General features: G+C 56.0%; 1 protein-coding gene across 1 annotated transcript in view; it reads right to left on the bottom strand.

Moving 5' to 3' along the window:
* Window positions 1-875: 875 nt before the first annotated feature.
* Window positions 876-23,244, bottom strand: part of LOC122693263 (collagen alpha-2(I) chain-like) — a 31,821-nt gene continuing 9,452 nt past the window's right edge. The window contains exons 5-6 of the mRNA XM_043900804.1: window positions 3,750-3,884; window positions 876-1,669 (exon numbers count right to left, since the gene is read on the bottom strand). Of these exons, the coding sequence (XP_043756739.1) occupies window positions 3,870-3,884 (15 nt within the window). The 3' untranslated portion in view covers window positions 876-1,669; window positions 3,750-3,869. The remainder of the gene's footprint in view (window positions 1,670-3,749; window positions 3,885-23,244) is intronic.

The raw sequence follows: 23,244 nt of genomic DNA, 5'->3' as shown, positions 1-23,244 counted from the left end.
CCAGCGCACCCGGAGGGGTACATTTCTGACTTCTCTTTGCTGGGTTTGGGGACAGGACTGGAATGGTAGGGGGTGAGAGAGACACAGCTGAGAGTCCCGGGGCACAGTTGGGCCGTATCCAGCTCCCCCATCGAACAGCTGCAGCCCCCCAGGCTCCCTGCACCCGTGGCTGCCCTGCAGTCGGCAGGACAGTGGGCTGTGGGGCGGGATGCAGGAATGTGACATGCCTGGGCGTGGGGCTAGGCTTCTGAGAGCTTCCCCAGCTGTGCGGAGGCCCCAGCAGATGGAGCCTGGGTAATTAGAGCCAGTGACAGCCAAGGGCTGATGGAGACAAGGCAGGTGGGGGCTCTAGGATAGGCTCTGCCTGGGAACCCAGGCCCCTCCACTCCTCAGGCAGAGGGTCAGAGCTGGGCAGGGGGTGGGGGTAGTGCAGCCTTCACAGACGTAGGGGTCCCGGGCGGTGGCGGGAAGGGCAGAGGGCAGTGGATCCTGCTGGGCCCTCCAGATCCACGCCCAGGCTTTGTCTAATCCTCAGGCCCCCCTGCACAATAAGGCACAGTTTCTGCTCCCACAGGAGCTGGGGGACCCCCACCTAGCCCTCGGCCGGAGTGGACTCAGTCTTCATCTCTCCTTCAGAGGAGCTGCGGCTGCTGACAAGGCTGTAGGCACCAGGCAATGTTCAAATCCCTTCCAGCCAATGGGCTAGGCATCTTCATCCAGCCTCGGTTTCTTCACCTGAAATATACTGTTACACACACACACACACACACACACACCCCTCCACAGCCATAGAAGTTAATTATGTATTAGGAGGTCAGTTGTGTCCAACTCTTTGCGACCCCATCGACTGTAGCCCACCAGTCTCCTCTGTCCAGGCAAGAATACTGGAGTGGGTTGCCATTCCCTTCTCTAGGGGATCTGCCTTACCCAGGGATCGAGCCCAGCTCTCCTGCATTGCAGGCAGATTCTTTACCCTCTGAGGGAAGCCCCAGTTAATTCACGGAGGTCCACAAAGGGCCTGGTCCACAGCAGGAGCTCCATCACTAAGGAGTCCCCTTCCTCCAGCACTGCCCACCCCTTCCTCTGGAAGCAGCCACGGCGGGCCCTGCCACCGTCTCTGCAGGTAAAAGGCCGGCCTCTGCTTGCGGACACTTGGCAGCCCACAGGACCTCGGCCCCAGGGACGGGAGGGCGGTCAGCACACCTACTGTGTCAGGTGGCTGAGGAGGAGCGGGTCCTGCGAGTGGGAAGCAACAGGTGAGGTGGGACGTGGACACCGTCACTGCCAGCTGCTGTTGGTACTCTTGCTTAGGTGCCCACACACAGGCAGGGTTTTCAGGTAGCAGAGGAGCTAATGAAATCCAGGCCAGAGGGTGCTGAGCCCCAAGCCTGGCACCCATGGCACGCCCAGGACCCATCAGAGACTGGCACTGATGACATGGGCCGCCAGGCTCAGAGTCCAGCCGGGCTCCTCCAGCTGTCCCCACACTACCGAGGGGTGTGACCTCTTCCCTCAGTGCAGGGCGGGCAGTCGGACTGGCCGAATACAGCTCCCGGAGGGTTCAGAGCTCACAGCCTTCTGTCACACGTCGCCCCAGCTTCCAGTCCGTCCAGGCTCCGCACAGACGATTCTCTTGTGCTCCACATCCCTGGGGGTGGAGGCAGCCAAGCTGGGGGAAATGGAGGGGGCAAGTAGGGGTGAGCTCCAAGCAGGCAAGAAGCCCCTGGCCCCACTCCATCCTCCAGCCCCCTGGGAAGGCAGTCACAGAACAGACCTGTAGCATGTTGCCCCCACCCTTCCTTGGGCCCCCGACCCCCCAGAAGGGATCTTGAAAGGACCCCTTTGTGTGGTGAGCTCTTCTCTGGGGGCTAGGCCACAAGATAACCTCAATTCCCAGCTGACAGGAACTGAAGTCACCCATGATCAAGGCTATGGTGGGGGGAGTTACCCCAGCGGGCCAGAACTTTCTAACACTGTACCCCCAACCCCCAGGGGAGAGTGAGCCCCCTCTATGATCTGCAGGTCCTGCTACATAACCTGTGAGGCCCAGTTAAAAGAGAGTGTGGGCCCTGCTCAAAAGTCGGGGGAAATTCCATGAACGGTAGGAAAGCATAAACCTTTTCCCTTTCTTCCATGGTCTCTCCACATGTCCTGGTGTTTTTTTTATTTGTTACTTAATGTCACTCTCAGTAAAGAAAAATTTAAATCGTTAGCATGCATTTTACATCCATGTTTATAACAGGTGATGCCCATTTGAAACACAAACATAGGCAGAATCGCTGAAATCACGCAACTCATATTTTATAGCTGGTACCTGCTCTCGTTTTCTATTGTCACAAACACAGTACAGACAGACCGCAAAACTAACTCCACTGTTTTTATTTCACTTCCGGCTGTGCCTGAGTTCTCATCCTGGCAAGCTGATGGGGGAAGGGTGGGAAGAGGGGCCTTGTCCCCCCTTTCCTTCCACATCATCATTTCCAGTGGGAGTGTTGGGCTGATACGGAGGGAGCACCAGGAGGGAAGGACGTGATGGGTTCCTTGATCGGTGGTCACGCCTCCCACCTTCCCAAATTGCCTGGGAATGAGGCCCGTCGCCTCAGCTCTGCAGCTGTGGCTCACCTCCTGCCAGGCTCCCAGCCCCCTACCCCGTTCTCCAGCCTCCTGGAGCCACCCACCTTTCCTGGCATCTGCCCAGCAGGCCCTTCCTCACTACCCATCTTGAAACGCCACAGACTCCTCCTCCTGGAAGCCTCCCAGGCCCTCTCCTTCCCCTAAGTGGGCTCATGTGCCCCAGATCCTCCTGGATTTACATGCCGTCTCTTCCACCAGATGGGGACTAATGCAAGCTCTCATGTACCTTTGTGGCCCCGGTACCTGGTACCAGGCCTGGAATACTGTGAGTACTCCTCATAAGAAAGTGGCTTGCTGGAGGGGGAATAGTTAGTTAAAGGATGAATGAGCAGATGAATGGACACTTGTATAAGTGGGTGGCTGAACAAGCAAATGAATAAGTGGATGATGGGTAGATGGGTGGATGAAAGGGGGGAGTTGGTCGATTGGAGAGTGAGTGACAGATGGGTGAGTAAATATACATATGATGGATGGATAGATAAAAGGATAGGTTGGTGGGCATGATCTGGACTACAGTCCTCTCCAAGAGGAACCTCAAGTCCCAACCCTATTAGTTTCACCTTGGTGGGTCTTAAATCAGCCAAATGCTTTCAGTCAGTTTTTGGAGACAAAAACCAGCACTGGTCTCACCATTAAACAGGATAAGGTTGGAAGGATAATGGGATCTCACAGCTGAAACAGGTGGCTGGAAAGTGGAGCCGGGAAACTGGGCCTCCTGGGGAGGCAAGACGCGGGAAGACCTTTGGGCGGGCAGGCGACTTGTTCAGGGGTCAAGCTCCAGAGCCAGGGAGAGCCTGCTGGTCAAGATCTGGGTCACATACAGGTCCTGGCTACCAGGGAAGGGGTGCCCAGTGTTTGGGCTTCCTGTGGGGGCAGCGAACACATGGGGTGGGGGTCCTTCCTCAGCAAGAATCACGCATGGCCCCTACTAGTCTCAAGGGAGAGCCCACTGTTCAGGAGCGGGGTCCACTGGGAAGCGGTCTGGTCATGCTGGCCTCCCAGTATGCCGTGTTTGCATCTCCCCACTTTGGGGACCCCTGGTGGGCAAGGCAGGACTCACCCTCTTCTTCGAGATGCCCACACAGACCCGGGCTTAAGGTTCTTGACCCACTTACTTGTTTGATCCCAGTCAAGTGGTCGTGGGCCCCTGAGAGCCAGCTGGCAGCGTGTTGGGGGTGAGCCTCAGGCATCGGTGGGAACAGGAGGGCAGCGTCCAGCATGTATGTTAGCCATGGTCACCTTGTTATCACCTGGAACATGTGAGAAAATCACATAGAACCTGAGGGCCGTATGGAGGAAGATGCCTTAGTCCCAGGTTCCCAGACTCCTCCTGGGGAGGGATGGGGGGTGGCACCTGGCAGAGGAGGGGGCGCGGCAGGAGCCAAGAGCTGTTTTCACTCGGAATGTCCGTTAACATTCTTCTAAACAGGCTCTGTGCCACTTTATAAAAGACTGAGAACTCGTCGATGGTACACAAAAGATTTTTGTTATTTCAGAAGGCAGATGCTAAAAAATTCTCCAACTGCCACCACCCCCAGAGGAGACCAGGGGAGAGGCCTCCACCTCCCCTTTTCTCCATGAATGCTGTGACACCAGGGAAGAGCTCAGTTTGAGAAACAGAAGTCAACTTAACATGTAAAGAACACAGTTAGGGATTTCCCTGGTGATTCAGTGGCTAAGACTCTGAGCTCCCAACCCAGGGGCCCAAGTTCGATGCCTGGTCAGGAAACTAGATCCCACATGCCCCAGCTAAAGATCCTGCATGCTGCAACTAAGACCTGGCACAGCCAAATAAAATAATAAAAATAAATATTAAATTAAAAAAAAAAGAACACAGTTACCCCAGCCGTCCCTCCCTTCCAAACTGAGAAGTGTTGATAGGGGATACAGTCCTCCTGTCCAAGTCCAGATGCGGGTCCCCATCCTTCTCCCCAGGACGCCACTCCCCACACTTCAGGTGGTAGGAGGCTGATGGGGGGCAGCCCTTCTGCCAGGCAATTTGAAGTGCCCCAAGACCATCCCCCTCCCAGGAAACGCTGCTAGGGACCCTCTGGCCAGAGTCAGAGGTGAACTCAGGCTGGGCGCCATCAGTCCGGGTACCCAGGAGGAGCCGACCGTGGGGTCCCCCGGGGAGGAACATGGGGGGCCTGGACACTTGGACAGGCAGGACTGAGCCGGCTTGTGAACAAAGACCAGGTAAAGACATAAATCAGCCACCGGATCACATTTCCTGCTCTGAAAGGTCCTGTAAAACACGGGAGAAAATTGACCTGTCAGGGGGATAGATGGGCAGGGATAGTGGCCGCCAGCCGGGGGCCAGATCCCCCTCCACCCTCAGGATCCCACCTGCGCCGGGTTCCCCCCCGAACCCACCCACCCCGCCCCCACCCGGCCCTGCCAAGGGTTGGGTGCCCATGGCCTGAGCAGCCCTGAAGCAAAAGTCAGCTGGGGAGGGAGGTGGGGAGGAAGTGCATCTATCAGGCTCCCTTGGGGGGATCTGGCTCCTCACCAGCCCCAACATACACACACACACACACACACCCCGCACAGCCTGACAGCTAAGCCCAGCTGCCTGAACCGGCAGGCTATAAAACGGATGGAGACCAGAGATGGTGTCAGCAGACAGCTAGAGTACCTTTTAAAAAATGTAATCTCTTTTTATTTCCCTTCCCCCGGCCCCCTCCTCCCTCCACACCCGTAACCTCCCGGTCACCCCTCTCCCTTCCTGGCAGTGACCTTGGAGCCTGGACCTTGGCGTGGGGCCGCCGGAGCCCTCAAGGACGCCCTCTTCACCTTGAGGAGCTTTCTGTGCTGGCAAGAGCTCGGCTGGCCAGCCAGCAGGTGGGGGTAGGGGGAGCAAGCCGGGCTCCAAGGTCACCCCGCCACCTGCAACTCCAGCAGCCCTGGGCTGATGCAGGACGTGGGCCTCTGCGGCTGCCAGCTCAAGGGGAAGGGCAAGGAGCCCGTCTGCTGTCTGCTCACTCGGGGGGCACTCTGGCCTCCTCCACACATTAGCCTGTAGCTAGGCAGTCCTTGTACGGCTCCTGGGGCCTCCCATTCTCACCAGTCCTGGGTCACTCCTCTGGCCCACAGGACTGGGGAGAAGACAGCGGGAGAACCACACATGTCCTTCTGCAAGAAGGGGCAGAAAAAGGTACAAACATCCCTATCCCCTGAGAGCTAAGGGTCCAGGTGAGCACCAGCCTTCAAGGATCTCTGGAAGGTGCCAGGGTGTTGGGAGGTGGGCTGGGTGCAGAGACCTGAAGGCCAGGGAGCAGGTCAGGGTGCCAAGGATGGGCATGCCCGAGCAAAGTGGCAGCACAGGCATAGGATCAGGGCCAGGCCTCCCGTGGGAGACTGTCACCTAGGGCACGGACCTCTAGACAGTGCGTTCCCTCTGTCCCTCCAGCAGACTGACTACCCTGGGGGATGTGCTTTGGGGGTCAGGGTGGAAAGGGGGCACAGAGATGGAGAGATACCCAGAGACAGACAGGAAGGAGAGACCAGGAGGACGAGCAGGGCAGAGGGCAGAGGCCAACGGCTGTGCGCTCAGCAGAGCAGGGCAGAAGCCATCCCAGCCCTGTCATGGTCCCAGGCTGCCCAGGAAGTCAATAATCTGATGTCATTTCCCAGGGTCTCGGCTGGACCAGAGGCTCCAGGGGCCTTGGGGTCTCGACTTGCATAGCAGCCAACTCTCCCTCCAGCAAAGAACAGGGGAGGTGGCCCCTGAATTCAGGCCTCACTCTAAGCACTGCCCCAGGGTCCCCGCTGGCCCCCCAGGCACAGCTGGCCCTGGGGAGTATCCTGAGTGTGGCCCAGCCCAGGCCCTTGGGTCTGACCCTGACCGACGGGCTGAAGGCTCCTGTGTCCCCGTGCCCTTCTCCTTCATCCCCTCTGGAACAATGACTCTTTTAGCGCGTGGGCAAGAGGCCACTGGCTGGCAGAGGCAGGCCTGGCTGGGGTCCCAGGGGCTGGCCCTTTGGCCTGTCGGTGAGCAGGCGGATGACTGATAAGGCAGGAGAGAGAGTAAGAAGATACCAGCCAGTCCCAGGGAAGGTGGGGTCCCCTGCTCCCTGAGATCCCTGGGATGGTGGATGCCTGGAGGCTGGAAGGCAGCTAAGGAGGGCAGGACTTGGCTGCTCCCTCTGAGTCGCATTCCATTCTCAAGATCTGGGGGGCTGGGAGGGGGTCCCTGAAGGTCAGGAGAGTTGGTAAGCCTGAGGGGCCTGGTGTGGTCGTAAAAAGGCACAAGCTGGGGAGCACTGGTGCAGGGCAGAGTTGTGGGTGGGGGTGGGGCCCTCTTTGCAAGACCCTCCTCAGCACCCAGGCGGCCCATCACCCACCGGCCCTCTCCTCACTTCCCCAGGCTGAGGCTCTGGCTCCCTGCCACTGCCCAGCTCTCTTCTTGCTGGCCTCTGCACTCCCAGCTACCTTCCCAGCCTTGTGTCTCCCTCTCCTGGGATCGCCCAGGATTGCTGTGGCCCCAGCCATTGCACCTACTCTCCCACCCTGGGATTCCTTCCTTCTGTTGCTGAAGACCCAAGATCACACCCTTGGGGCTTCCCAGGTGGCTCAGTGGTAAAGAATCTGCCTGCCAATGCAGGAGACGCAGGAGATGAGGGTTCAACCCCTGGGTCAGGAAGATCTCCTGAAGGAGGAAATGGCAACCCACTCCAGTATTCTTGCCTGGAAAATCCCATGCACAGAGGAGCCTGGCTGGCTGCGGTACATGGGGTCACAGAGTCAGACACGACTGAGAGAGTGAACACAAAAGATCATATCCTGAATGGAGGTGGTGATCCATTTCCAAGCAGCCTCACCAATCACTTGCACACACACTCCAGGGTCTGGGAGCACGTGCCTCAGGCTCCCAAGGACATGGGGCAGGCAGTGGGAGTTGGCACAGATCCTGTCCGTGGATAGTACGTGCACACACATACTCATATGTGCACACACTGGTATCCACGCACATGACCCTTTCCCACCCTCCCTATCAGTCTCTGGCCCGAGGCTCTTGAAGGGGATGAGGGCCCCAGGGAGTGAGGGCTTGTCTCCCAGCTGCAACAGGCGCAGCAAGTTCGGGGTGCTGGTGGGGTGATGAAGGTTACGAGAAACTAAAGTTCATACACACACCCCATGGTGCCATCTTCCCCTTAGGTCACCCTGCGATGGCCCCTCTCCAGGCTAGGGGGGACCCCCTGCCTCATCTCTGCTCCTCCCACAGTCCTTGGGAACCTCTGAGGACCCCTTTGTACAGCCTGCCCAGGTTGGCCCTCTCTTCAGCCTGTCCTGGATCTGCTAGGACCCAGGTTGGTCTGCCAAGGAGCAGAGAGGGGTTAATTCTCTTTGTTTGTTTTTTTAATCTGTATTGTGGTTTAACTCTTCACTGTGCCATCCCTGGAAGTGGGGGGCCCTGGCTGTACCTTAGGGTTGCCCTCGCCACCCCCCATCCCTTGCTCAGCCTGAGTCTCTACCCGATTATCTGTTCACCACTGACTGGTTTTATATTTTCTGGCCAGCGACCTGGCCCAGTGACCCTGGACATCCTGCTCAGTAGCAGCCTGTCTGACTGCCCCTCGGGTCCCACCCCTTCCTCCTCCTCTTCCTCGTCCCGCCTGAAATCCTCCATATAAAGTGCTGGGTCCCGGGCGGCCCAGACACACAGGCTTATGTAGGACAGGCCCCGGCTCCCTGGGGGTGACAGACTCAGAAAAGCAGGTTACAGCCAGTGAGCCTCAGGGCCCGCACATTCTTAAGAAGCATCAGGAAAGGCGAATGGGCACTGTCAGGCCTCCAGGGCCTCCCCAGCATCTTGGGGGCAGCTGGAAGGCGGTGGCTGAGTAAACAATTGCCAATGTCGTTTAGGATCCTCGCATGCGGGGGCTCTGGGCCTGCAAAGGGCTGCAGAAAGAGCAGGCATCAAATATATTCCTATTTAGGCCCCCATTTTGCTGGCATGGTTTCCTTTAACACACTTAATATTTCCATGTCTTCGAAAAATTGTTTCTTAAAAAAGAAAAAAATTAAGTTTCTTAACTCTAATGAGATAAAGAGAAAATTCACGAAGCCAAGGAGAGGTTAGGTTCTCACATCTGGATTGGCACGCACTGGACCACCCACCGTCCGAAGTGGGGCTTACAGAGCCATGAATCATTTGGGAATAAAAATTCAAGAGGGGGACGTGCATTGGGGACCTTGGGGCTGGGGACCCCCAGCTGGTCCTGCTGCATGTGTCGAGCTCCGTGGTTCCTCTTCATTATCTTTCAGGGCTTCCTCCCTGAGAGACTCTACTTGACCACCCAGGTCCCCCCTGCCTGTTCACACCTGAGCCCAGGCCCCCAGGCTAGCCGGGAAGGACCGCAGCTCCCCTCTCCCGAACACACCTCTCTCTCCCACAAAATAATTTAATGCAACTTAATGGCTTGAAGTTGATGTAAAAATTACAGGCGTGTGAGGGTGGGGTGGGGTGGGGGCCTCGTAAGAAATCCTTTTGAAAATATAATTGAGTTAATGGAGCCATAACTGTGTCTCATTTTGGGGGGGTAATTGGCCTGCTTTTTGTCACTCTGTCCATTTACATACTCCTGTTTTCTTTTAGCTATTGATTTTTTTCTTTATAAAGTGGGCCACTTTACTGCAATTTTTAAAGCCCCAGTGATGAATAAAAACCTCATCTTCCCACTCATTAAGACACAGGAATTAGCCAGGCTCAGGGCCCTACCAGTCAATTTGCGTAACAATCCTGAGCTGCCGGTGTTTTGGTTGGGGCCCAGGGGCTGCTTGCTAATGGCAAGGGATTCAAAGGCAGCAAGAGGGGCTGAGTCAGTTTCCGGAAGGTGGGTCTTGGGTGAGGGGCCTGGAGGACTGAAGGGATCTCCTAAGCCCTGATCTAAAGGTGCCCCTTTCCTTTTCTCCCCTTCTGGTTTTCTTCCCCGGCTGCCCACGGCCTCTGGCCCCTCCTTTGACCTGCACCTGCCTACTTGTGGCTGTAATTCAGAGGCCCCACTTACCTGCCTTTGACTTTGAACCAAGGTCACCTGTCCTTTAGAATATATATACATATATATATATATATCCATATATATCCATAGATATATTTAAAGTCTTTATTGAATTTGTTACAATATTGCTTTATGTTTTGGTTTTTTGGCTGCGAGGTATGTGGGATCTTAGCTCTTAGATCAGGGATCAAACTGGCACCCCTGCCTTGGAAGGCAAAGTCTTAACCACTGGACCACCAGGGATATCCTCTGGAATATGTTTTATAAGTTACAAAACCCATGAGTGTTAGTTGCTCAGTCGTGTCTGACTCTTTGCAACCCCATGGACTATAGCTTGTCAGGTTCCTCTGTCCATGGAATTTTCCAGGCAAGAATACTGGAGTGGGTTGCTATTTCCTTTTCCAGCACAAAACCCATACACACACAAAATAAAAGAAGCCAATGGGTTCCAAGCACAAAAGGTTACAAAGAGAAAGTAGTATCTTCCAGAGCCTCAATCTCCAGAGGCAATGTCTGTGGACCACCCCATGCCACCTGCAACATGTTTGTTTCATCTCACTCAGCCTCTTGGGCATCTTACCTGTTGGCCTAGTAAACACGCCGGTCATTTTTCCTGACTTCCTAATACTCCCTTGCCTGTCTATACTGTGGTGTGTCCCAGTCTGAGGGGGCTTGGGATCTTAGGATGTGGCAATGTCAGCGGTAATGCCAGAACGGTCCCAGGGAAACTGAGACGGTTAGGATGGGTCAGCTTCCGTGTATTCAGCCAGAGGCTACTGTTGGATATTTCAGTCGCTGCTAGTTTCTCAACCTGACAAAGGGCATCTCTGTTCACATATCTTTGTGCCCTTATGCACATGTGTCTAGAAGATAAAATTCTGAGAAGAGAAACTGCTAGGTGAAAAGCATGCATATTTCAAATTTTGATTGCTATTGCCAAACCACTGGGCAAGTGTGTGCCAATAGACACCCCCAGCAAGTGGGAAAGCTCACGCTTCCCTCTGTCCTTGATAAAGCTGGAGACAATCGTTTAGGCCTCTGTCATTTGATAGGTGACAAATAGTGTCTGGTAGGATTTTTTTAGAAATCAGCTATAAGACTTAGATAACAATAAAAGCGCTAATTTTAAGCGTCCAGTTTGATGAGCTTTGACAAATCGGTACAGCTGTGTAACTATCCCCAAAGTCAAGATGCAGAACATCCCTAGCAGCCCCAGGAAAGTTTCTTCAGGCCCCTGATCAATCCCCATCTCCCGCCCAGTCTCAGCCTCGGGCCACCACGACCCGCTCTTTCTGTCCCTGTAGAATAGCTTTGCCTTTTCTAGGATTTCACATCAGAGAAGGCAATGGCAAACCACTCCAGTACTCTTGCCTGGAAAATCCCATGGGCAGAGGAGCCTGGTGGGCTGCAGTCCGTGGGGTCGCGAAGAGTCGGACACGACTGAGCGACTTCACTTTCACTTTTCACTTTCATGCATTGGAGAAGGAAATGGCAGCCCACTCCAGTATTCTTGCCTGGAGAATCCCAGGACGGCGGAGCCTGGTGAACTGCTGTCTAAGGGGTTGCACAGAGTCAGACACGACTGAAGTGACTTAGCAGCAGCAGCAGCAGCAGTAGGATTTCACATAAATGGAACCACGTGAAATGCACCCATTGCTTTGCTCAGCAAACCACTTTAAGATTCATCCAGACCATTGTCACGTGTGTCCTGTTCACTGCCAGGTAGGGTCCACTGCCTGGGGGTCGCGTCTGCACCGTTCACCTGTGGCTTAGACACTTGGGCCGGTCCAGTTTAGGGTATTAATGAGCCAGGCTGCTGTGAACACTCAAGTACAAGTATGTGAACGTGTTTCAACTCCTGGGCAAACACCCAAGTGCAGAACAACTGGGTCACATGGCAAGTGGACAAGACCTTTCCTGAGCTGTCTCCTATTTCCCAACCCCTATCCCCAAGCTGCCCTGCTTTCCATTCCCCCAGGCAGAGCAAGAGGCCTTCCGCATCCTCTCCAGCATCCGACACCAACTGCTTGTTGCGTTCAGTCCCATGGGGAGGTGTGCAATGGCATCTCTTTGTGGCTGTAACTTGTTATTTCCCGGGTCAGTTCTGCTGTTTTTGGCATTTGTTAATAACGATGTTTTTATTGTGGAGAAATTTCAAACATTTTGTGTAATACATTTCTCTGTTTGTGGTTTTGGGGTTTTGTCAATTTCCTTTTATACCCCAAGCATGATGGCTTCAGCCCCGAGAAATTGTTCCCTCAGGGTGAACCTCTTTATTTTTAGGGGTTTCCAAAGCAATGTAACCTACACCCAGGTTCAGAAACTCCCCGTCTCCCCAAGACCAAGCAAGCCATTTGGTCTTCACCTGCCTTAGGCCCTCACCTAGAACAACAAGGTTTGACCAGGGTCGCGGGACACAGACACACGACCACCGGCCCTCGTCTTTACTGTACTGAGCAGAGACCCTCAGGCAGGAAGACTCTGAAAGGCCCCTGTCTGGTGGGGACAGGGGCTGAGCAGGACAGGGTCAGAGGTCACTCCCTGGCCCGCACGCCCCCTCTGCAATCCTGTCCCAGGGAGGGCTCTGGTCCACATGGGACCGGAGGCTGGGAGAGCAGAGTGCCAGTGTCCCCTGCCAGGCCTCCCGGGATGGATGGAGGAGGCTGCAGTGTGTGTGGGAGGGTAGGGAGGGTGGTGGTGAAGGAACAGATGTGTGGGGGAGGAGAAAACTGGCTTTCCACGCCCTGTGCCCTGGTTGGGGCCCACTCACCAGCTCCCGGGCTGGCCAGGTCACCTCACAGACGCCAGACCCACCTGACGTCTCAGCCCCTGGACCTGTATTCCCATCTGTTTTGTGTCATAAGTTAAGAGTCACTGGGAAGAATGAAGCCACCCCAGGCTGGAGCAGAGGCCATGCAGAGAGCCTCAGGTCCGGGGAAGGAGCAGCTCAGGCTGAAGTGGGAAAGTGAGCCAAACCAGGAAAATCCCATTCGCAAATGTTTCCCTCTAGTATTCAGGAAGCATTAGATTCTTTGCAACTGCTAGTGATCTTTATTCGAATTAAACTGGAAACCCCACAGACACTGTGATCCTGTTGCAGAAAGCAAGTCCTCCCCTTAACTCAGTTCTCTGGTGTGGGGGCGCTCGCACCCCCATCTCAACACAGGTCCCAGACAAAGATGCAGGCAGGAAGGGGAAGGCTGTCTGAGGGCTGGAGAGACTGAGAAGTGGAGCCCCAGAGACACTTGCCCACCCACCTGGGGCGGCCCTGCACCAGCCTGGCTCCACCCCAACCCCAGAGGCTGTCCCAAAATGCTTTGGGCCAGGGCTATTGCCTGAAGTCTCGCCTGAGCTACCCCAGAAGAGCAGGAGACATCACACCTCCACCCCCCGCAACCCCCACTCTGCACAAGTCCCCAGACTCACACGGGTTTGGGGTAACACCTGAGTTGAAACATCTGCAGACACCAGCCCTGCTACACGGCACTGCCCAGGGGTGCGTGCATGCTTGCTAAGTCACTCCAGTCATGTCCGACTCTTTGTGATCCCAGGGACTGTATAGCCCACCAGGGTCCTCTGTCCATGGGATTCTCCAGGCAAGAATACTGGAGTGGGTTGCCCTGCCCTCCTCCAGGGGATCTTCCCAACCCAGGGATCGAACCTGTGTCTCCTGTGGCTCCTGCATTGTAGGCAGATTCTGTAATGCTGAGACACCAGGGTAGTCCCGTGCCCCGGGGTGCTGCTGGCTCTGTGGGAGGTGGGCAGGTTCTTGGGTCCCACTCTGCTCCCATGTGCTTGGGTCTTGCCAACCACCCCCTTCCTGAGCCTGAGTCTGGCCCCAGGGGCCCTCACCCCTTAAATGATGGGCCCTGAGCTCTCAGCATTTCCCAGGAGGGTGGGTAGGAAGCATGGTCCCCACAACGAGAGAGATACAACCTGGCATCTAGGCCTCTCTGCCCACGGTGTGGGGCGAGAGGGGTGGTCAGGACAAGAGATTCCCCCACCCAGCAGCTGGGCAGACCTGGCCTTGGGTTCTGCTCCTGGATCATGCAGTCTGGGGGGTGCTACCTGTTTGGGGGGGCGTGGGGGTGCTCAGTGCCGTTCTTTGCGGGGTAGGAAAGGGATGCACTGAGATAATGTTGAGGGGAAGGGGGTGGCCTTGCAGCCTAGAAGTCCCACTCCGGGTCCCCCAGGCCCCCACCCCACCTAGACCAGGGAGTCTCCCAGCAACTGTTTTCTGGAACAACTAGAGGCTGCGGTCAGCAGGAGGCCAGTGGGGAGAGCCCTGGTAGGGCTGAGAATGGGAGGCCCTGCCCCCAGCAGGAGGGCCCCTTCCCCCTTGCCTTGCGCCCCAGGGCCCCAGGAAGGCTGGGGTGGCCCGGCCAGCCCGGGAGCCGCAAAGGGCATGGAGAGTGCAGCGCTGGGGCGAGCCGCCAGCAGGGCCGAGACAATGTGGTTTCAATCTAATTGTCCCAAAATATTGTTACAACACAAACCACGTGCCATCCACTCACCTGCAACTAATCAGCGGCAAAGCTACCGAATAAATCGGTTCCACACCCGTGGGGCCGGGCAGCCCGGCGCGCGAACCCAGGCACCCAGGCCAAGGCCACCGCCGCCGGGGCCTGCTTCCTGTGGCGGGTGAGAACCGTCAAGGGGCTCCTCCTCTCTCTGTGACCCCCACCGCACTCTGGAGAGCGAAGCTGGAAGGCCCAGGCTCTCCCATCACACCCGTTCAGGTCCCAGAATGTCAACAAGGAGCTGGGGCTACACTGGGGCTAAAGCCAGGTCAGTCAAGGTCGTACCAGGGTCGGAGGGCCCAGCGAGTCCCCAGCTTTCTCTCTCCTCCCTCACCATCCCATCTCGAGACTGGGGCCTTGGGGACTTCGCCCCTCTGGGAAATACTGGCAGGCCCATTGCAATAATGACGCAACTGCCTTCTAAGGCACTGAGGCCTTTTGGTAAATATGATTGAGAGATTTCTGCAGCACCCATGGGAGCCAAGGACATTCTCCATCTAGCTGGCCAGGAAAGCCAAGCTCACAGAGCACCCCTGATGTGCCAGGGCCCATTGCCAGTGGGCTGGGGCACCGGCACCCTCACTTGGTTCTTCCTGAGAGCCTCACTCCCAGCTGGCACTTTGCACGCTGCCGGGCAGTTGGACTGGATGCAAGCCCTCTGGGAAGGGCCTGGGCACTGAACACCAAGGGACAGGACAAAGCACACATCTGAGCGCTGGAGTAGCAGGCGGCTCGGACCCCTTCCCGGAGCCTGGACGGCCCCCAGGGCAGCCCTTGAGGGCGAACAGTGTGTCCAAGGGCAGCAAAGATGGCGCAAGAGTGAGCTCCAGGAACCCACCCTCAGCGGGGTATTGTGGGGGAGGCTGGCAAAGACTTTCTTTCCAAATAAGGTCACAGTCATGGGTTTCAGGTAGGCGTATCTTTTTTTCTCAGAGGCGGGGGTTGTTACCATTTGACCCCTGACACGGTGACAGCCTCACCCCTATCTACTCTTGAGAGCACAGTCTGTATTAGTTACCATGTAAATAAACATTTGCCCACACTCATTTTCACAACACTTCTGGGATGCGGATGTTATTATGCTACTTTATAGGTAAGAAAAATGAGGCTCAGAGATGTTAAGCAGCCTCCCGGAAGTGGCACAGCTCGGAAACAGTAGAGCCCATTCTAACAACACTTGGGCTCTTCCTACAGGACACTGTGCTCTCTTATAGAATAAAGCCTGAAAAGTGGCAATAAGGCCTCATGACAGCCAAACATGCACCGAAATGCCCCTCAAGGAGAAGCACCACCGGGAGCACCACCACGCACCACCATGAGCCAGTGTCTTCTGCTCACATGGAGAGATGACTGACTGTTGCTTGCACGTCTCGTGGGTGACTCCCTGTAGAATCAGCGGCCCAGAGAGGTCGCAGGTATTCCCAATGCCACACAGCCAGCAGATGCAGAAGTGGTCTTAACTCAGGTGCACACGGAGCCCAGCAGCAGGGAGCCGGGGATCCCCCCAGGACAGGTTTTCCCAGCAGCAGGGGGCGGAGAGGGGAGGGCTGGTAGAGAGGATACTGCCCCCCGAAACCAGACTTTGAGGACGGCGGCATCAACCCTGGCTCCTGGCAGTTCCTCCTGCAATGGGTGCGGGACATGAGAACCCCACACAACATCCCCACACCACGTATGTGCCGATGGTATCAACTTCTCCCCCATCCGTCTTTGGATAAGAAGCAAAGTAGACAGAATTGCTGTTTATCTCCTGTTAAGCTGGGCCTATTTGGCAGGGGAGCAGCCAAGGAGGTGGACTCTAACCCTCAGGGGGACGGGGAGGCCCCAGGGGGGCCCCCTACATGTCTCTCTCTGTGGGCCCCTCCCCTAATAAAATATTTTTATTGTGGAAAAATACCTATAACATAAAAGTAGCTATTTTAAGTATTCTTTTAAAGTGCGCAATTCAGTGCCTTTAGCTACATTCACCATGCTGTACAGCCATCACCACTATCAAATTCTAAAACTTTCATCATCCCAAACAGAAAATCTACGCATTAAGCAATAACTCCCCTTTCCTCCCTCCCCCAGCCCCTGGTAACCTCTAATCTACTTTCTGTAGCAAAAGTAGCCCATTCTTTCTGGCCCATTCTAAGAACCTCATATGCATGCATGCATCCTAAGCCTCTTCAGTCATGTCCGACTCTTTGCAACTCTATGGACTGTGGCCCACCAGGCTTCTCTGTCCATGGGGCTTCTCCAGGCAAGAATACTGGAGTGGGTTGCCATGCTCTCCTCCAGGGGATCTTCCTGACCCAGGGATCGAAACTGCATCTTATGTCTCCTGCATTGGCTGGTGGGTTCTATACCACTAACGCCACCTGGGAAGCCCAAGAACCCATATAAGTGGGGCCAAACAATATTTGTCCTTTTTGTCTGAATACTTAGCGTAATATCTTCAATTACCCATGTTGTAGCATGTATCAGAACTCCTTTCCTTTCTATTCCTCTGTATGGACAGAGCACATTTTGTTTACCCTTCATCAGTCAGTGGACACTTGGATTGCTTCCACCTTTCAGCTGCTTTGAAAGCCAGCATGCAAATGGCACTACTGGGTCATGTGATGATTCTTTTCCTTTCGACCACACTGCACAGCTTGCAGGATCTTAGTTCCCTGACCCAGGATCGAAGCTGTGCCCCCTGCAGTGGAAACACGGATCCCTAACCACTGGACCACCAGGTGATTCTATGTTTGGAGAACCAACAGCTACCCCTTCCTTTTTCAACTCAGATTTTAATCTTTCACAGGAAAAGATTTTGTCTCCATTCCCTCCCCGGAGCCAGAGGGGAATGTGTGAGGGTGAGAAATGCCCGGGGAGCTGCTGCAGTGGGTGAGGGGGCCTGGAAGGCTGCATGGCCAGGACCCAAACCAACAGAGGGACCCCGGCCGCCTGGGCCCTGCAGGTTGCAGCTCTGAGTCTCAGCTCTGAAGCTCTGGGGCTGCTGCAGGGCCTGAGTGGGTGGTTCCATCACTGGGTGCCTTGCTTTCCTTGTCTGTCAAAGATGGATAGAACGGCACCTACCTCTTAGGAGGCTCTGAGCAAGGAGGCAGGTACAGTGTGGAGGCCAGCATTAGTGTGTCGAAAGCAGTCAGGAATATCAGCCCTCAATGCCCACAGCCTCACTCTGGGGGAGATAGGCCAAGGTGGGCTGTCCTAGCCCATCCTGCACCTGGCCCATATCTCAAGGACCCCATCAGCTCATCTCCTCCCTCCAAGCTGTTTCTGAGGGCCCCAGGGCAGGGACTGAGCTCACAGCCCCCTGGAAGGAAGCCTGGAGGAGGGACCCTGGGGGCAATATCGTGAGCAGAGCAGACGGGGCCTCCTCTGTCCTCCTCTGCCTGCATGGCATCAGGGCTGGGGTCAGGGGTAGGGGGAACTGCATGCCATGCAGGTTCTCTCCAGTAGGGGGCGTCCTCTGCATTTCAGCCTCTCCCTTACTTTCCTGAGGGGTTGCAGTGACCCTTTCCTCATCCAGTGATGGACAGCTGGCAGTGGCCTGGGGCAGGCCCTGGTGTAGGGCCAGCACAAGACCTGGCCATATGGGGCTCTGGTAGCTGCGGGGTTCTCAAGGGCTGAGGCCTGCCCCGGGGGAGGCCCCTGGAATGCAGGGGCTTGGAGATGCAGCCCAAAGAGATGAGCCCAAGGGAGGTATGGGCAGGTGTGAGACAGACTGGGAGCCTGCTTGGGGTGTCCCTGGCCTTTCACACTGTTCCCAATGGAGAGGGGACCCCAGGCTGCCTGCAGAGGCTGCTTCTAGGGTCCAGGCCTGTTGAAGATAGGGTTGAGGGGGCTCTGGACTGGACTCAAAGCCACAGCCTCCAGGCTCTGGGGAGACCCCCTTCCCAGATCATCTCAGCTGCAGCCGGACCCCCTGTGGTTCTGCAGCTTCCGAAGGAAGGGTTGGCCTCCCCCCAGGCCGGTTGTGCCTGACTTGATCCACAGATGGTCCCAACAAACTTTTCGAAACGCGTCTGTCAGAAGAAACAAAACCAACAGATCAAGCCTGCGATTTCACAGATCTTAACGATGCCTGGGACAAGATCAGGTAAAAAAGGAGCCGTGAAATTTCAGAACTCGGTTGAATAAGCAATGGGATGGGGCCTGGGGATGGTCAGGCCCAGACTGACTCAGGTTTGGGACGTCCACCTTTCCCACCCCACAGAGGCCTGGGCAGCCCTTGGCTCCTGGCCCAGCTAGAGAAGGGAGGGAGATGCTAGGCTGGGCAGGAGGGGGCCCCCCCAACTACCACCCCGCCACTGCCCCAGGCCCAGTGAGGATGCTCCCAGCCTGGCCCCTTCCCGCAGGTTTTTCCCGTCTGGCAGGAGCCCTGGCAGGCAGGCCGGCAGTCTGGGCGGGGACTCGCGGCTGGCCGGGGCCCATGTGCCCTGCACCCTGCCTCAGGGTGAAGTGAGAAACCTGACCAGGTTCCAGCACAGATGGGAAACCCCACCCCAGGGCCCGCGGCGGGACAGGTGTGGCTGGGCGGCGGGCTCCCTCCCACACCCACACAGGCCTTGGGCCAGGGCGTCTGAGCCTTGTTTGGCAACGTCCCCGCACTGACACAGCAGCTGCCACTCCCCAGGCCTGGAACCCAAGATCCAGGCAGTTTTCCGGGCAAGCGCAGCTCAGGAGCTCTGTCCTGGGCGGGGGAACACCTGCTCTGGTGGCAGGGCTGAGGAATTGGGGTGCCCAGGAATGGATGTCAAGTGAGGGAGGGGGGACGTTGGTCCCAACCAGGAAGAAGGCCGAGGAGGGGGAGGCATGTATGGGCAGTCACGGCAACATCCGCAGGTGGGCCCAGCAGAATCAGGGCCTGGGGCAGCCACCAGCCTGGAGCTGGGCAGAGGCTGTGAACTCTGGGGGCCAAGGCCCACCCGCTCACCTGCCCTGAGAAGGCTTTCTGAGAGGCTCAACCTCAGGCTGATCAGGGGCTGCAGAGGGTGAATGAGCTGGACACAGAGCCCCGGGCCTATCCTCGTCTTCCCCCTGGTCCTCCCCACAAGGACCCTCAGCTACCTGCTGGGGCAGAGATCTCATTCACACACAGGAAAGCAAGTCAAAGGCAGGCCCCTGGCGTCCACATAGCCCTGGGGAAGCTGAGCAGAATTCTGCAGGCTGATCACGATCCCAAGGAGCAGAAAAAGGGAAGGCCAGGATCTAACGAGCAAAGGTAACGAAGAGACTCTGCCACACCATGGGCCTGAGGACAGTGCAGAAGGCCCGGGCTGCCCGAGCCACAGCTGGCTCACTGTACCCACCTCAGGGACGAACCCTTGTCCCCAGTGGCACAGGCCTGAAGCTGCGGAGCGCAGGGAATGTCCACGGTTCTGGGGAATCTGAGGCAGCCTAACAAGCCTGTTTCCTTTTCTGGGGTTTGCACTCTACCATCTTGAGATGCCATGTGCAAGAGTCAGTAACACACACGGCCCAGCACAAGACCCAGAGCAAGGCCCCCTGGGCAGGGCTCCCTCCAGCTCCTCCTGGAGGTGTGTGTGTGCCTGCATGGGTCTGCAAGTCTCCACTATGGGAATGTCCCCAAGTCTGTGTCTGTGCAGCAGGGGCTTGGACTGGCCACACCCAGCTCCCCTTTCCCTGGCTGGGGCTTTGGTCTTGGTGTTTAAATGCCTTACACCTCAACTTTTTCATCTGAGAAATGGGATCATTTTCAATACCTTTCTCACAGCATTATTGTGAGGGTCAGATGAGGCCACGTTTTAGAGGTCTATACACAGTGAAGGTTAAATCAGTGGCAACCGCTGTCTCCCTTCCCCCGAGTTTTACTCTCTCTTAGCCTCAGTTTCCTTATTTAAAAACGGGTTAATAATAGCAAACCCCCAATATGTCAGTGTTTGAGATGGGACTTTGTGACGGTTTCCTCTTCCAACACCTTCTCGTGAGCCCCAGGAGTCTCTGTGTCTCAGGGTGCAAGGACAGGAGCCCAGGGAGATTCAAGAGCTCCTTCCAGGAGCATTTGAGCAAATGGACCCCATCCCCTCCCTGCCTGGACACAAACAGTGTAAATACCAGCACAGCGCTGGGCTGGGCTTGGCTCTTGCTTGTCCTCTCTGGGCACCTCCCAAGGTCCCCAGGGCAAGGCAACAGTGAGATGGGGTCTTGGGGAAGCACCAGGGGTCTGGCTTCTCCAAACCTCAGAAGATATCTTTAAGTTATATAAATAAAATGTATTTGTGTATATTGACTTTGTACTCACAGCTCTTTTTTTTTTTTAAACAGCTCTATTTAAAGCAATACTGTTGCATTTGCTCGCGCTCTCTCCCTTTATACAAAACTGCTGAACTATTTGGAAGCCAGTTGCAGACACTGTGACACTTCACCCCTAAATACTTCAGCATCTCAATTCCAAGAAGGGCTTTCTAACCTCATCATGCCCTGGAAACGTAGCTGGCATGATCTCTCAGATCCCATGCAGCCCGTGTGCAAAATTCCCCACTTCTCTCTGAAACCCTTCAGAGGTGAATCCCACACCAGCCTTTTTTTTTTTTTTTTTTTTTTAACATGGACCATTTTGAAGCATCCAGAGCAGTTGTTCTGCCAAATGTTTTTCAATTTGGGTTTCCTTTATTCTTCCCTTGTGACTCAACTCAGGTTAAGCGTCCTGGACAAAAGCATCTCACAGGTGACACCGTGAACCACCTGGAGGAAACTGAGGCTCAGAGATGGAGTGGCAGGATCATCACTGCCAGGCCTGGCCCCTCACCTGCTGCTGCGGGGGCTCCAATGGGTGCTGTCCACCACCTGCAGGCATGGATGGCAAGGCTCCCCCTTGCAGCAGTAGCTGTCTGCTCAAGGATCTCTCTCTTTTGGGGACTGGGGGCTTCTTGAGGTGGCACCTGCCTTTTGCTTCACCTCTGAGTTGGCCAGGAGCCAGCAGGGAGCAGAGAGGACCCAGGATGGCTGGCAGCAAAAGGTGGGGTCCCTAAAGAGCTTGTCGAGGGTGTCACTAGGGTGCCTGAATCTCAGACGAAGAGGTGTGTGGGGCTCAAGCCAGATCTTGGAGGACAGTGGGCAGAGCAGAGCCAGGAAAAGTCCAGACTGGAATCAGCACATCTTTTTCCTAAGAGACTCAAGAAGGATGCAAAGGGCCCATGATGAGGCCCCTGGGATACAGGGTGGGCCTGCCGTCTAGTTGGGACCACCCTGTGTTCCTCCCCTGTAGCCCCCAGTGCCCAGAAGGGAGGTGGGGGCAGGGATTGTATCACCAATATTCCAAGGTCTTCTCTAATGAGGGCAGAATCCCAAAGGTGACCTGTGTGGCTGAAAAGAGGAGCCCTGTCAGCTTGGCCTAGGGGGTCTGAGGCCTAGGGGGGTGCCTTCACGGCACTGTCTCTAAGGCGGTCCAAGTGTGTGGGGCCACCACAACTCGAGACAGCCAGCACCCCTCTGCTTTCACGCTTTTGCTCAGCACCCCGGAGATGTTTTCAGGACCAGGGGCCACACCAGCACAGCTGCATCAGCAACATATCCTTAAGTCCATGGGAACTTCTCCTCAGTTTTCTTGAGGCCAGGACACCGTTACCTGCAACGACCAGGACAGGGACCCAGGCCAGGTGCACTGAGGCCTCTAGTCATGCTGGCAGCGGGGGGGAGAGGAGAGGAGGGCACTCATATCAGAGCCGAATGGCCGAAGGGTCGTCAGTTGCTCAGTCACATCTGACTCTTTTGTGACCCCATGGACTGTAGCCCACCAGGCTCCTCTGTCCATGGAATTCTCCAGGCAAAAATACTGGAGTGGGTAGCCATTCCCTTTCCCAGGGGATCTTCCTAGCTCAGGGATTGAACCCAGGTCTCCCGCACCGCAGGCAGATTCACCGTTTGAGCCACCAGGGAATGGCCAAAGGGTCGCAGCAAAACTTAGAGAGCAAACAACAGGTCTGACGTGACTTCAACCAGAGCCGGAACGCCAGAGCTGGAGCGTATCTGTGCTTCAAAGGGCTACGTTCCCATAAGGGTGCAAAGAAGCATCAGACCAGTGAATCCCATGCTGATGTCACCCAGGTACACAGCAAGGCTCTGCTGGATGGGGGCTGGTCAGTGTGAAGAGGGAGATAAGGTCCCAGAGGGGAGGTACCCCCTTTTCTAGGGATGTCCTCAAAGTGAAGCCTCCCCCTCCCCACCCCGTCCCCCTTTACCCCTCCCCCATGGCCCCAGCTGGCTCCAGGCCCCAGAGCTGTGTGGTGAGGCATGAGCGCCTTGCCCTCAGAAGCAGCTTAGCCCAGGATGCTGGGACAGCTGTCTGGCTCTGGGCCACAGGCACAGTCTCAGGTGGGGGTGGGGTGGGGGGCACCATTAGGTGCCCTGCTGGGCTGACGACTTTAATTAATCTGCAATATGTCGTGTCGTGGACACAGGCAGGCTTCCCAGGCAGACAGGCCTGGTTCACATCCTGCTGTGTGCCTTTAGGCACATAGTGAACCTCTCTGGGCCTCTTCATCTTTAATATGCTAAGGCTGTCGGGTGATGACAGAGCCAGTTTCTTTCTCTTCCTTCTCCTTTCTTTCCTCCCCTGTGTCCCTGCTGCCTTGGGACAAAGTTATTTGGCAGTCCCCATAGGGTGCCCATGGCAGGCAGAGTGAGCCAGCCCAAGCTCACCAAGCCCAAGAAGAGGTCTGTACCTGCCAGAGGGTAGAAAGGCCCTGACCAGCTGTGGCAGTCAGCCTGAGCCAATTCCACCAGGACAAGTGGGACTTACCCCCTTTTCCTCCTCTCATTGCTCCCTTTATCTACACTATCCTTCTCTCCTTAATCATATCCCAGTTCCTCCAGCTTCATTTTGGTCCCATTTCACCAGCCTGGAAATGCCGGGGTGGTGTGGTCATAAATGGGGGTAGACTGCATCCCAGGCCCCCCCATGTGCCCCTGCCCTCATCAAGGAGAGGGTCTTTCTTCTGTCCCTTGTGAGCTTGGTCACTGCAGGGAAGACGCCAGGTGGCCCTCTCAACCCTCCCCACCTCATCTTTCTCCCTAGGGGTTTGCTCTGATCTCTGATTCTCCAAAGAAAATTTCTGGGTGGAGCCAGTGAAGTCAGC

This window comes from Cervus elaphus, chromosome 5 (genome assembly GCF_910594005.1).
Source record: "Cervus elaphus chromosome 5, mCerEla1.1, whole genome shotgun sequence".
Taxonomy (NCBI): Eukaryota; Metazoa; Chordata; class Mammalia; order Artiodactyla; family Cervidae; genus Cervus; species Cervus elaphus.
This window is presented reverse-complemented; position numbering and strand designations above follow the sequence as displayed.